The 13,439-nt window shown below is 36.8% G+C and overlaps 1 protein-coding gene across 3 annotated transcripts; it reads right to left on the minus strand.

Annotated features, from left to right (window-relative positions):
- Positions 1-660: 660 nt before the first annotated feature.
- LOC136841849 (uncharacterized) lies at positions 661-12,894 on the minus strand. 3 transcript variants are annotated; one of them, XM_067109233.1, is made up of 5 exons: positions 12,741-12,894; positions 4,484-4,763; positions 3,032-3,202; positions 2,271-2,415; positions 661-1,448 (listed from the first exon to the last, which is right to left on the minus strand). In XM_067109233.1, the coding sequence occupies exons 2-5, from the start codon at positions 4,693-4,695 to the stop codon at positions 1,344-1,346; spliced, it is 633 nt and encodes a 210-aa protein (XP_066965334.1). In that variant the 5' UTR covers positions 4,696-4,763; positions 12,741-12,894; the 3' UTR covers positions 661-1,343. The 3 variants fall into 3 exon arrangements, with proteins under 3 accessions (XP_066965334.1, XP_066965333.1, XP_066965335.1); XM_067109232.1 differs by lacking the exon at positions 12,741-12,894 and adding an exon at positions 7,651-8,030; XM_067109234.1 differs by lacking the exons at positions 4,484-4,763; positions 12,741-12,894 and adding an exon at positions 4,149-4,392.
- Between the last annotated feature and the right edge of the window lie 545 nt (positions 12,895-13,439).

A 13,439-nucleotide genomic window follows, 5' to 3' on the forward strand; every position in this document is an offset into this window, starting at 1 on the left:
TCTCAGATATGACTGCCCGTTCATTTTCCGATATCAGAAAACTGCCTTGGGATAGCTCACCACCACAATTAAGCCTACGCCATAAACAAGCTTCTGATTCTGGCGTTGATATCCGACTTGCTGAGAGAGACGGATCAGTTTTACACGAACACACATGTTTGTTCATTCAGTTCCCATATTTACCCCTCAGTTGATATCCTGTCTGTACCATTTATGACGACTCTAGACCAACATAAACGTTGTCCTGACTTGACTGTTCTTCAGCTCAATTCAAAATGTTACTATCGAATGATAATCACCAAGAAAGGGATTAGGGTAAAGAGACGTATAAGAACACAAACAGGTTCACGTTAAACATATAAATAGATACATAGAATTATTAGCTGTCAGAGCAGACACTGACCAATACAAAATGAAATGTTCCTTAGGGCAATTAAGATTTTTATGCTCATATGTTTATTAGCATATTGTTTACATGAATATTGGAATATAAGTACTTATATGTAAATTGTACCATTTTTATATATATATATATATATATATATATATATATATATATATATATATATATGTGTGTGTGTGTGTGTGTGTATATATGTGTATATATATATATATATATATATATATATATATATATATATATATATATATATATTCCATATAAGAGGGTGCTTCTAAGGAGAACAGTATCATAGCCACTTTCATATTCATCCTTCAGACTTTGATTTAATGGTGAAAATAATGTTTAGAATACTTCTAAAAAAAATTGCTCCTTATGCATAGAAAGAAAGCTGAACACACATCATCTTGGACCCAAGCCCTTGCTTTTTAAATATTAAGCTCTTCACTCAGTTCTTGAACAACTTCCTTTAAGGTGGTGGTGGCAAGCACTGCTTCCTACGAAGTGACACTGTCTTTCAGATATAAAAGTCAAAATCAATAGGGATGTCTTTGAGGAACCAAGGACTGTTTAAAACAAAGTGTACAACAAACTCTATCACAGGTGAACAACTGAACAATGAACATAAAGAATGAGACCACAATTGAGATCAAAATGTACGAGTCATATTTATGGTTTACAACAAGTCTTAGTGCATAACAGATATACATACACTCATAAACATTCTCTTACAAATATTATACGGTATTCTACAAAAGCAAATCAACATTTCACAGTCCTGTGACAATGCCCTCCTTTCTTATTCTAAGTTGACGTAAACATAGTCGAGTCCCTAATTACGAAGGGCATCAACTTGGCTTTCTAACTTTCCTTCCTGCTCTGCGTCCGTTCTTCCACTGACTCTGTACAGACCTATGGTTACCACGAAGTGATTCTGGTCAGCTCAGTGGTAAACTACTTCAGGAAGGGCAATGTGGTTATTTCCCAGGTCATAGTTTGTGTAAGGTGGGTCGGATAAGCCCGGTCTGTCGTCACTGGCTGAAAAACCCTGAAATGGCAGACAACTTTGAAAACCTTACATGAGGAATTTAGGCTTCGACGCTTGGGATATTCTTTAGTACAAGGCTCTAGTGGTGCAGTTCTGTGAATGTATGATAGCTGAAGTAACTTTGAAGGTTTTGTGGCAAATGGAAACTCGAAACCAGTCCTTTAAAGGATTGGTTTCGAGACGGATTTTTTAGCTGTCTGCTTGCTTGTATGTTTCTTTTTTCTTTCTGCCTGTATGTTTGTTACTTTGCAAAGAAGTTTTTTGATGAGGCCAAGCTTTTATGGCCCAAGCAATCAGTGACTAGATTCTGAGATGGGGCTGACTCTGAATTTAAATACCTACTGCATATCAGTCTAGTTAATTTTGTTCTGGAAGATAACTCAATATGATTTTAATGAAATATTGCTCAAGGAAGCTGGTTAAACCTCGTCTCTATGGGGATGATCTTAATACTTGCTGTCTGCCGTTTGATTTTAGGCCTATACAAGTCAAGAATTTAAGTTAAGTGTTGGATACGGTTGGCTGCAATGTTTACTGTACTCTCATGCCTCTTTAAGGAAGTATCAGTAAGAAGTCATCATACTACAGAGGTCATTTCAATTATATCTATTTTAAAATATGGACATGAAGGGATTACGAAATTTAGGGTAATGGCAAAGCGCTAGGACTTAGGTCCTTCAGCACTGAAAGGGAAATTGAGAGTAAAAAGCTCTTGAAGGCGTAACAGGAGGAAAAGCTCCCAGTTGCACTATGAAACAATTGCTAGAAGGGTTGAGGAAAGTAAGATGGAAGCATTATTATAAGGTATATATAATACTTTACCTCCATGAACCTCTTGTACTGCTTGACGGTGTTCATGAGGGAGAAAGGGCAGGTGGGGTATCGGGTTGGACAGTGTTCGCCGTTGGCGCCGGCCATTTCAGCGAGAATGTACTCGTGCAGGAAATCGTTCAAGCCGCGTTTAGGTCTGTTGTCGTAAAGCAATGAATGGGGAGATTAGTTAAACCCTCGACTTACCAGGTTTCTTTATTTATTGGTTATATTTTGTTATAGTGTTAGACCTCCGGCTTACCAGACGTCTTTTCTTATCGATTATATATTCTGGTGGTTGGACCCTCGACTTACCACACTTCCTAACTCATCACTATTTTATTATAGTGGTTTCTACAAAGCTTCCTTTTGAGAAGTGATATGTTTTGCAGGTGAATATAAACTTAATAATAAGTGCACATGTTACATTATTTTCAGCTAGAAATTATATGGAGTAACTGATGACTTAGATATCTTACATTTTCAGAAAGCCAGACTCCCGAAGCAAGATAAGACAGCATACATGAAAATGATCACCAGCGGTACATAAAATATCTGATGTATGCGTACTTCATTCACACACGTACGCTTGGACATTGCAAATGCTTCCTTACATATATAATATAGATTACTATCATTATTGCCATTTCCAAACTACATGTATTCTAATTCACTGTCCTTCTTTTAACCATCTGAAAGAAAATTTACATTTTCTATTGGCAGAACAGAAGCAAGGTAGGGTCGGGTCACTGCGGAGTAGGTGGAGTACTCACGTGAACAAGACAGTTAGGATTTCTCCAATGACGGTGAATTCTCCTATGGGGTTACTCTGCAGTTCACAGATGAGCCTCAGGAGGCAACCACGCCCGTCGAAGCCCATAGCTCCCATGGAGTCTTCGATAGACCGAAAGATGTTGAGCTGGTCTGTGCTTGCGCCACCGGAGCTGGAGAACAAAAGTGTGTCAGGCAATTACATTATAAACACTATGGAAAAAATTATTGGAAAGAAAGATGAACACATTCATTATAAGTCCAAAGCCTGAAAGACTGAAAACATTCATTACAGGAAGTCTAACATTTGAAAACAAAAACAAATAATAGCGTAAAAGTGTAGCTAGTGTCTTCTAACACGTTTCCTCTTGCGCTAGACTCAAGTTTCTCAGGCTCTTGTGGACAATTAGACCTATGTGTCTAGTACACCCTGATAGACGCCTATACAGGTATACTTCCGTGCGATTTACAGTTGATGGTGACCATAACTGACGAATAATGTAAAGGCAATGTTCTTAAACAATATTGACTGACTGTTGCACGTTATGCAGTGTTTTAGGATGAAAATCACTCGACTATTGAAGGTCATTATGGTTTACTTAAAAAAAAAACCCATTTAATTGGCCAGTTTATTAATGGTGATAATTTCTTGCAAGTTCTTTGTAACTGCATTTTATCTAACTTGCACTTTTTCCCCTTTTCCAGTTTGTAATTACAGTTAGTTAGTAGATAGTACCGTAACTTCACCATAAATCGCTATGGATGGATATTATGAAAATGATACTGCACGGTTTGTGTGAAGGAACAATATTCATTGTTTTGCAAACCAGTAGCGCTTCCACCCTATGACTTTCTGGAGAAAATTTTTTTAAATGCTCATAAATGCATTACCGAAAGTTTGGTTGTTAAGAGAGCATTGAATCACGGTTCATAAATGAATGAATACTTCTGTTCTCTAATATCTAAACTCTAGTAGTTACAGGAGGCAAGAAATTCTGCCATTTTGCACTGGTGATAGTTTGAAATTATCAACTGGCTAATCTTATTCCAAAAACGATGCACATACCATTTGTTACCTACTTTTCATACATTTTCTTAAATTGAGTCAAATAATCTTACCTTGTACTTTCACCGAAAGAGGGTGTCGAGGAAAATAGCAATAGGAAGGGAAAAGGAGACCAGAGATCTGATTGTGGGGACCCCGTCGCCATTGTCGTCTGAAAGGACAGGCAACACCAAGGTGTTGCTGATCTGCCAGAAAGGCCTCTGTAGAAGAATCGAGGCAGCCATGATGGAAGCCCCCTCCCTCCTTCTCTCTCTGTTTCCAATGGCGTCTTCTTCCTTCCAGAAACAGACCAGGTCCTTCCCTCGCTCCTTTTACTGCGGGAGAGACAGGGAAAGAGAAAGGAAAGAAAGGAGTTAAATGACAACGTTGGGACAACGGAGGTACTTACTCTTGAGTACTGGGCATGAATATGGTCTCGAGCAAGGTGTTGGAGATGATAAGAAACTGGATTGCAGAGCGCATCGTCGTCCCACCGGATGTATTGTCACTGGTTGGTAAACTTATTACGTTGCTTATGGTCCAAGAAGGGTGTGCAATGTACTTGTTTTGCGATAAATTGGCGGTTAGCATTTTGGTGAACGGTTCTTTCTCTTGGTTCATGCAAGAAGCAGGATCTGCACTCAGTTTCTCAAGCTTCTCTACTAGCTAAGAGTGGTCTAGCAACTCATCTGGAAAAGAAAAACAAAAAGGTTAACCAAGATGCATTTTCTGTTATTGCCATTAGGCTCGGTTTCTATTTTTATTTGTTATTTTCAGGGAAATTACTTTACATTCTCAGTTAACCTTCGTGCTTCTGTTTTCCAGATTATTGCGCTTACAGCAAGAAAAAGAGACACAGTCCAAATTACTTTTGTTAGAATTCATACCAACATAAAAGTTTTTTTTTTTTGAAAGTCGAATGGGCCACAAAAATGAATTTTTGCCTTTCAAATTTTCCGATTCTTCCCGAAGATAGAACAGAATATAAAATTTAAGCTAAAAGTCAAGCGCTAGGACCTATGAGGTCATTCAGCGCTGAAACTGAAATTGACAGTAAAAAGGTTTGAAAGGTGTAACAGGAGGGGAAAATCTCGCACTTGCACTGTGAAACATATGTTAGGAGAGTGTGGAAAGTGAGATGGGAGAAAGAGATTATGAACGGAGGTACAGTAAAAGGGATGAAAGGAGTTGCAGCTAGGGGCCGAAGCCTCCCGAAGGTGACACCAGACCAGAGTAAATTGCTCACAAATTATACAGTTTCAGTCTTGATCAGCACCCTGTTTCTTACCACTTATCTTCAGTGTAGATATCCCTGAGAGAGAGAGAGAGAGAGAGAGAGAGAGAGAGAGAGAGAGAGAGAGAGAGAGAAATAGAAAAATTTAATAGGTAAATCTTTGCAACAGTAGAGCTCAGATGCTAATTCTTAGAAGAATGGTTTAAGGATTATTATTATTATTATTATTATTATTATTATTATTATTATTATTATTATTATTATTATTATTATTATTATTATTATTATTCCGAACATGAACCTATTCATATGAAACAAGTCCACCAAAGGGGCCACTGACTTGAAATTCAGGCTTCCAAAGAATATGGTGTTCATTTGGAAGAAGTGACAGAAGGTAATGTGAAACAGAAAGAAGGGATCAGTTGTTCGAAAAAAAAATAGTAAATAAATAGATAAATTAGGCAGCATATGCAGATATGGATTTATTTCCTGAAAGCAAGAATTTTCAGATACTCTTGATAATCAAAGGTACTTGCTATAATTATGCATTTGTAAATCATTTCCTGTAAAATAGCTATACCAATTATCTATTATAAATGGCCTTCTTAATCGTTTTTTATCATTACATCTTCGTCAATCTTTTGTTATTTGTGTGATTTTGCGAGTTGTTTGTTATAACACAGTTTATTCAATGACCTAGCATAGATACAGGTTATAAATACTTCGTCAGTCATTGTTGCGATTGCAGCATATTGATGTTTGTCTTGAGTACGTTTTCGTTGACAGATTGCATCATGCAATTTTATCATTTAATTGTTGTTATAAAACAGTTTTAGTAACTGACTGCAATAATTACAACATAACTTATGCATATTCAGTAGTTAATGGATTGTTGTTTATTGTTATTTGTTACTAAATATGATTTTAAAACTTCTTTTTTTTTATCTCACGCGTGGGCATTCATGGAACTTGTGACGAACAATATAATAATAATAATAATAATAATAATAATAATAATAATAATAATAATAATAATAATAATAATAATAATAATAATAATGCTCTTCCAGAAAACAGCTTAATTAAGATTTCATAAACTGAACGTACAGCCATGCGCAGAAAGACATGCTTAAAGCTAGAAATTACATATTTTTTCGGTCTACCACGAAGACGGGAACTGGCTTGACTATATAAGACTCGCCAGATGTCACTGCTTATGGGAGTTGGGTGGCGAAGTCACTGACTCGCAGTTTGTATATTGCTAATTCGCAATTTCTTACATTCATGGCCGAATGTACCGCAAGCAGAAAACATAAACCCATTTGTTAATCTTATATCTAGTAGTAGTAAATGGATATCTTTAAAATGTCGGGTAATTCAACCATTTATTTGTTTTGCTTTAGCTCCCAATGGGAGAGAGCTGTAAGTCTAGAGGGATACCAAACATTGGTGTAACAGACCACTACAGGAAGTTTTTTTTCTTGTCACGTGATCAGGACTTCAAGTTATGTTTCTGATTAACAGGACAAAAGGAGGAACCAATATTCTAACTCAAAATGTGACTGAACCACTTGTATCAAGGGTCATTTGATTCGGAAATTAAAAAGATAATTATATGTAGGCCTACTTGAAAAGAAAATCGTGAAACATTTGAATTGCAGACTTAATAAGCATGACGTTTACTATGAAGAATTCTAAGATTGCGCACTTTTGATTAATATAATCCCTAATTCATGATGCTGAAAAAAAAAAAAAAAAGCAACAGTGGGGAAATGAAACTGTGAGCTTCTTCTTCTTTGTTTTTCTAGTTCGCAGCCTGTCACTCAAATCAAATCTAATGATATATCCCCTATTATCTTGCCAGCATTCCACCACCAGAGAATTATACCCAGATCTTAATTACTATTCAATAATGAGAGTTTCTGAGACAGATTCTAACCTTCGGTGAGTCACGAAAACATGTCACCTGTTCATATTCAACACTACGTTTGTGGACTGAGTCTATTTATTTTCTTGATCAAGGCTGTTCATATCCAATATATATATATATATATATATATATATATATATATATATATATATATATATATATATATATATATATATATATATATATATATATATATATATATTATATATATTATACTGTATATATAGAGCGGCTGTTTCCCATATGCAAAACCAAGAACCAATAGAAAAAATTGTAGAGAAGCTAATCCTAATCGTTCGTGCAACGGCTTAATTGTATACGAAATACGAGGCAAATGAGCAAGTGTGTGTGTGTGTGTGTTTTTAGACGGGAACAAGCTACAGTAGGACTGTAGACTAAGATGATCACTTACGCTGCAATGGTCAGGCAGAAGATAGATCTCTTATCTCTTACTTCAAAGCGAATAGCAGCTGTCTTTAGGAGAACAGTTCACCCTGGTTGACAGACGCACACACGGAAACTGAGAACTCCAAGACCCCTAACCTGACAATGTCGACTCCTTCTCCCGTTATCTCCCTTTACAATATGTCCTCGATTCGTTCTACTTCTTCCTTTACGTCAGTTTTCTCTTTCGGAAGGCCCGAGGGAGATGGGCGATTGGCCGAGGGCCTTAATAGTTACTTTTCAATTTCAGCCGCAGGAGGGTTCGGCATTTCTACGGAAGAGCTCCGCACGGAGATATTGTTTATTAGGCCTTATGGACGTTTTGCACTGAACAGTATGGAAGAGGGTGTAGGCTATATGATGCAGCACAGGTGGGATCTGGGATGGCTTGGGAAATTTACCTAAGCAATGTGAGAAATTTACCACCTTTTGTTTGTGTATTAATGAAGAAAAGCTCCCCAGGACGCCAGTGTTTGATAAATCTCAGACTTTGGAAGAGGTTGCTCAAGGAATTTTTACATCATCGTCTGGCAGCAGTATAAAAATTTTATTTGCTGCTACCAAACGATAAGGGCACAATTGCTTCAAAGCTTGTAACCTGTTTAAATAAAAATCTTTGCTAGATACCATCCTGTTTACATGAGGTCCGGTTATTAATTGTATTAGTGTACATAATTGTGCAAGTGATCAAGTTTAATATATATATATATATATATATATATATATATATATATATATATATATATATATATATATATATATATATAGTATAGTATTCTTTTTAATTATTTTAAACGTCCTCTCATCTTTCCACCAGATTGACAGAATAAAAAAGCATGTATGTATGTATATATATAAATTATATATATATATATATATATATATATATATATATATATATATATATATATATATATATATATATATATATAATATATATATATATATATATATATATATATATATATATATATACTTGCAAGTATTTACGTTTTACAATGCATCTAAAAGCCCATTTCTCTACCGATCTGACTGCAAAAGCAGCAGCTATTTTTCTCATTGTTCCGTCATTCACTGAGAGGAAATTTCCATAACAAACGCAGCTTTCCCATGGAGATTTTGCTTAGAAGGTCCCCACCACCCCTGCCGCACGCCCAGAGATCCATATAAGGCAAGCAATGACGGAAGCTATTTACTGCTTCAACCACCGGGTGATGAATTGCTTCCCAACAATTTGTAGCTCGGCTTTATTATATATATATATATATATATATATATATATATATATATATATATATATATATATATATATATATATATATATATATATAGTGGCCTAAAATTTTACTGGTAAAGTAAATCGATAATTTTATCGGTAAAATTTCATACAGATTTTGCCTCAGATTTCACTATGTGAATGCGGTGACATAATCTCCACTGCCGGGTGTTATTATATCAATCGTAATTATGTCTGGCTGCTATTGTAATTCCCGTTTACCACTTCATTAAATTACAGTAGGTCAGACCTGTTACGAGAATTGTTTCGTTATATACTATTCTGGTTTCGCTGCATGTTTACATCATAGTTCAGTCAAATACGATAAGGTGTGTTGATTCTTAAAGTCACAAAACACACGCACTCACACACACGGGGGCCAGGGGGGGGGCGGTTTGCATGGACTTTGAATCTCGTGCGGAAGTCAAATCCTCACACACACTGGCATGGCGTCAATTGTGCTTGTCATCGGATTCATAAACGAACCAGTGTTCTGGTCATTTTTCCAGCAGCTTCATCCAACAGAAGGCGCTTCATAGCCCATTCTTGTCATGATTAATGGCGAAAATGTTTTTGATTAAGTTTGTTTTCGTACAAAAGCCTCACCTGACTGACAAGCATCACAACAATACTATGACGTTGTCGAGTGTTGCCAACGTATTGGGACTCAAGCACAAACAGTACGCTATAATAATCCATTCCAATAAGGACGTTAATTGTTTTCAGACATGCTCACAATTTCTCCTAATTTTTTTTTATTCTTCTGAAAGAAGAACTTTCAATATGAGCCTATTAACTAAATAAGTCTAAGACATTTATGCAAGAGCTTCTAAAGATGACTTATACTTTGTTTTTGTATATGACGGAAAAGAAGCATCATAATCTCTGCACATGGCAAACATTCTTCTTCTTCTTCTTCTTCTTCTTCTTCTTCTTCTTTTCCGTTTGTTTTGGCAACAGATGGTATCTTCTCACACATTGTTTTTCATGTCTCACAACAAGAATTTTTTTCCAATGCCTTAATCTTTTATTTTGCTCGACAATAAGTTTTGCGCTGGGGAAATAGAAAATGCATTCCATGAGTAAGAATCAATTGTAGCAGGATGTTTCGTATATTTTTTTCCTTGTATTTTTATCTTTCAAGTTTTCATTCAGGTTATTTTGTCCGTGTCCGTCCTGCAAAACTGTCAATCTTTCATTCTCCGGGACGATCGAGTACCGTGCCCCCGTACTTTCCAGTTTCTCCTGAAATGTACTCTGCCGTTTGAATTGTCTTCTTATTGCTCATCTCCTTAGAGCCATTCTTTGTGTACCATTCTCTGAGATATCTGTAGTCCTTTACAGTACTTACTGAACCATTTTCCACTCCTGTTCATACGTGATTTTCTGTTTTCTTTCTTCATCTGTTACGAGCACTGCTGATCTATTGACCTAGGTGTCAAACGTAAATTTCTTGAGTTGCGACAGACTTCATCAGTTGCCAATTGCAGTCTCTTCTTCTCTGTCGGTGGGGAGTTTTATGCCTAAAAATAATGGGGATTTATTTCCACGACGCCTCTTATTAGTGTTACATTCTCTCTGCACGTTTCGTTCACTATATGTTACTGTGCCACATAACTTTAAACCAATTATAGAGTCCTGTGTTCTGTTTCCAGTTATTTCAGCTCAACACCTTATCACTGCCTTGCCAATTTCATTCACATTTTATACAAGCCAGGCATCTTCCCTTCTTATTACTTTTACTTGTTTATTTAGTGCAATTTATAAAGTCCAGTCACTGAAGCAATTATATGGGTCTTCGAAACATATTCGTTTAGGGTAAGCCGTAGGCCTAGTCGGTCTACTGTGGACCTTCCTTCCGGTCTCTCATACTGGAATCTGCTCATTTCTCATTTTTTCCTTCTTTTGTTATGCCCAGTTTCACTTTATGAGATTAATTTGCTTGCACTACTAAGTACGAATTTTCCTCCCCTGTTTTCAAGATTAATTCACTGCCCTTTTCACGCAGTGAATGATAACACTCCAGAACAGGATTCTTCTGGAGGGCTTAGCTCTTCTTCAATGACACTTATGAAAAGGGCAAGGTTCTCAGTCATTTCTTTAGCCATGCTCTTAATCAATATGTTGCTTGCTCCTTGTTTGCAAGTTGTTTTCTTTAATACCTCTCCCACTTATTGGTTTGGCTTGGTCGATAAAAATTAGGCTATAAAGCCAAGTACTGGAGCACTTTCAGCCATTCAGCCCTTGTGAAAAGAGGGAGTTGGAGTGGTTGGATAGCAAGATGGAAGAAAGGAAGTGGGAACGGAAGTACAGTAGTTCTTACTCTCCTCTAGTTTCCTCTATTATTTTTCAATTGCCGTCTACATTTTTTTTATTTCAGCTGCCATCTCCTTTATATTCTTTAATATATTGAGTCATAAGTTTTTCTTGTACTTGCACTAACCTCCTATTTTCTAAGTCAGTAGTAATTTCGCCCTCCTTCTTGCAGTCATTAGATTTCTAATTACTCCTGATCTCTCCATTCTCGTTTTCTCTTGCAATCCCTACCAGGATTCTGTCTAATTCTGCCTCCCAGCGAGTGTACTTCCTTCTTATTGGATCCCTTTTCGTGAGCCATTTGATATAATTCATTTAAAATCTACTACATATTTTACATTGATGTTTGTTCCACTGACTCTTTTCTAGTTTATTACCACCCTCTATGCACAGCGGTCGGAGCACAGGCCTACTGCTTCAAATGATGCGATGTACTGGTTGATTTCCTCTTCTGAATTATTCTCTGCACTCGCCCGTAGTCTTCTTCTTCTTCTTCTACCTGGACGTAGTCAGTAACTGCTCTCTGCTTATTCTGAATTCTACCACTCTAGCCCATGTGCCATTACACTTTTTCCCTGTCAGGTTCAAGAAGACAGGTCTGGGTATGACTGATTTATTTCTCGGAATCCAGGTATACATTGAGGAATGCGACGGAAAGGAAGTGCACCGACCTGCGGATTCCCATGTCACGCATTTGGACAAAAATTTGCGTTTGTTAGATGATATATAAATGAGAATAATTTGCGTTACAATAAACGTACAAAGTAGTTACATTCATCGGCAGAAAGGCCGGACAATAATGCGTATGGAGAGATACGTAAAAAAACATGAAATAATAACGGGTAATATACGTGGCGTGATTAATGCAGAAATGAAGAGGCGTTTGACGCCTTTATACCCGCTGTTGACAATTACTTTATTGCTGTTGATAATAATGACTTTCTCCCTACTGTCTGAGACTTCGTGTATCACGTCTTCAACTGAGTAGAAATGGATTCACTTTTCCCTTTTGCACTTATTTTCCCCTGGTCTTAATGTTTTTTTTTTTTTTCCATTTTATTACTTACTCAAAGTGACCATAATGTACCATTCCGCTTTTGTTTGTACAGTAACTCTTTCCAACTCATTTTCAATTCCTATTAAGAGGCCTCCTCCATTAGCCTACTTCTAGTGAATATTGCACCCACGTATTCCTCACCATATCCACTCATTAAGGTGGATTTCCGTCAGATATATTATTAATGGGTCTACCTTTACGTAGATTTCTTCCAGTGATTCTAATTTGGACTTGATTCCCTTAACATTTGTCATTGCATAAATTATCCCGCAGTTACTGCATAGCTTTTTCCGCCTTAAAGTTCTTCGTGCCATCTTTTCTTCTCGTTTCGCATTTCTTCCCCTTCTTATAATATAACTCCCAGTAGAAGTCGCTGATTGTCTCGCGTATAAACACAACAGTGACTTACCTTTTATTTCCGCTATCTGAATTCCCTCTGTGTGGACATTCACTCTACCTTTTCTCTAATTTTCATTCTAACTGTCGTTGACTAATAGGTACACTCAGTAAGAAATTAGGCTAAGCAGTTGCAGCATTGAAGTCACTAGGTCAGAACCCACAAGCACAATGTAAACAAACAATGTCTGGTGTTTTTCTTGGTCTTCTTCTTCTTCTTCTTCTTCTCTCTCTCTCTCTCTCTCTCTCTCTCTCTCTCTCTCTCTCTCCCCAGTGGCTTCGCTATTGTGGGGGTCAGGGTGGCCCGGGCCCCCAAGTCAGATGATGGCCCCCAGTTGAAATTCCCTTTGCAGCTAAACTTTCACCCTTACAGTATCAGATACATTTGCATACAGCAAGAGTTGAAAATTAATTGAAAATTGAGCTCTATAATTTCAAATACAGGTTTACTAATTACTAATACTATTATTTTCTTTCATTCACATGAATAGACACAGTCGAGAATGACAGCTACGCCACTGTCTCTCTCTGAGTTTGTATGTGTACATGTGTGTGTGCTAATGTAAACAAAGGCCCACTGGATTTTATGACATGCCAATATCGACCACAAAGATTGGTAGAATAAAGACTAAAAAAGAAGATCGAGGAACTGACAGAAAAGCTGAGTGAAGCACAGTCAAAATCTCTCAGCAGCAATGATAGATCCTATTTT

The sequence above is a fragment of the Macrobrachium rosenbergii genome, chromosome 9, assembly GCF_040412425.1.
Source record: "Macrobrachium rosenbergii isolate ZJJX-2024 chromosome 9, ASM4041242v1, whole genome shotgun sequence".
Classification (NCBI taxonomy): Eukaryota; Metazoa; Arthropoda; class Malacostraca; order Decapoda; family Palaemonidae; genus Macrobrachium; species Macrobrachium rosenbergii.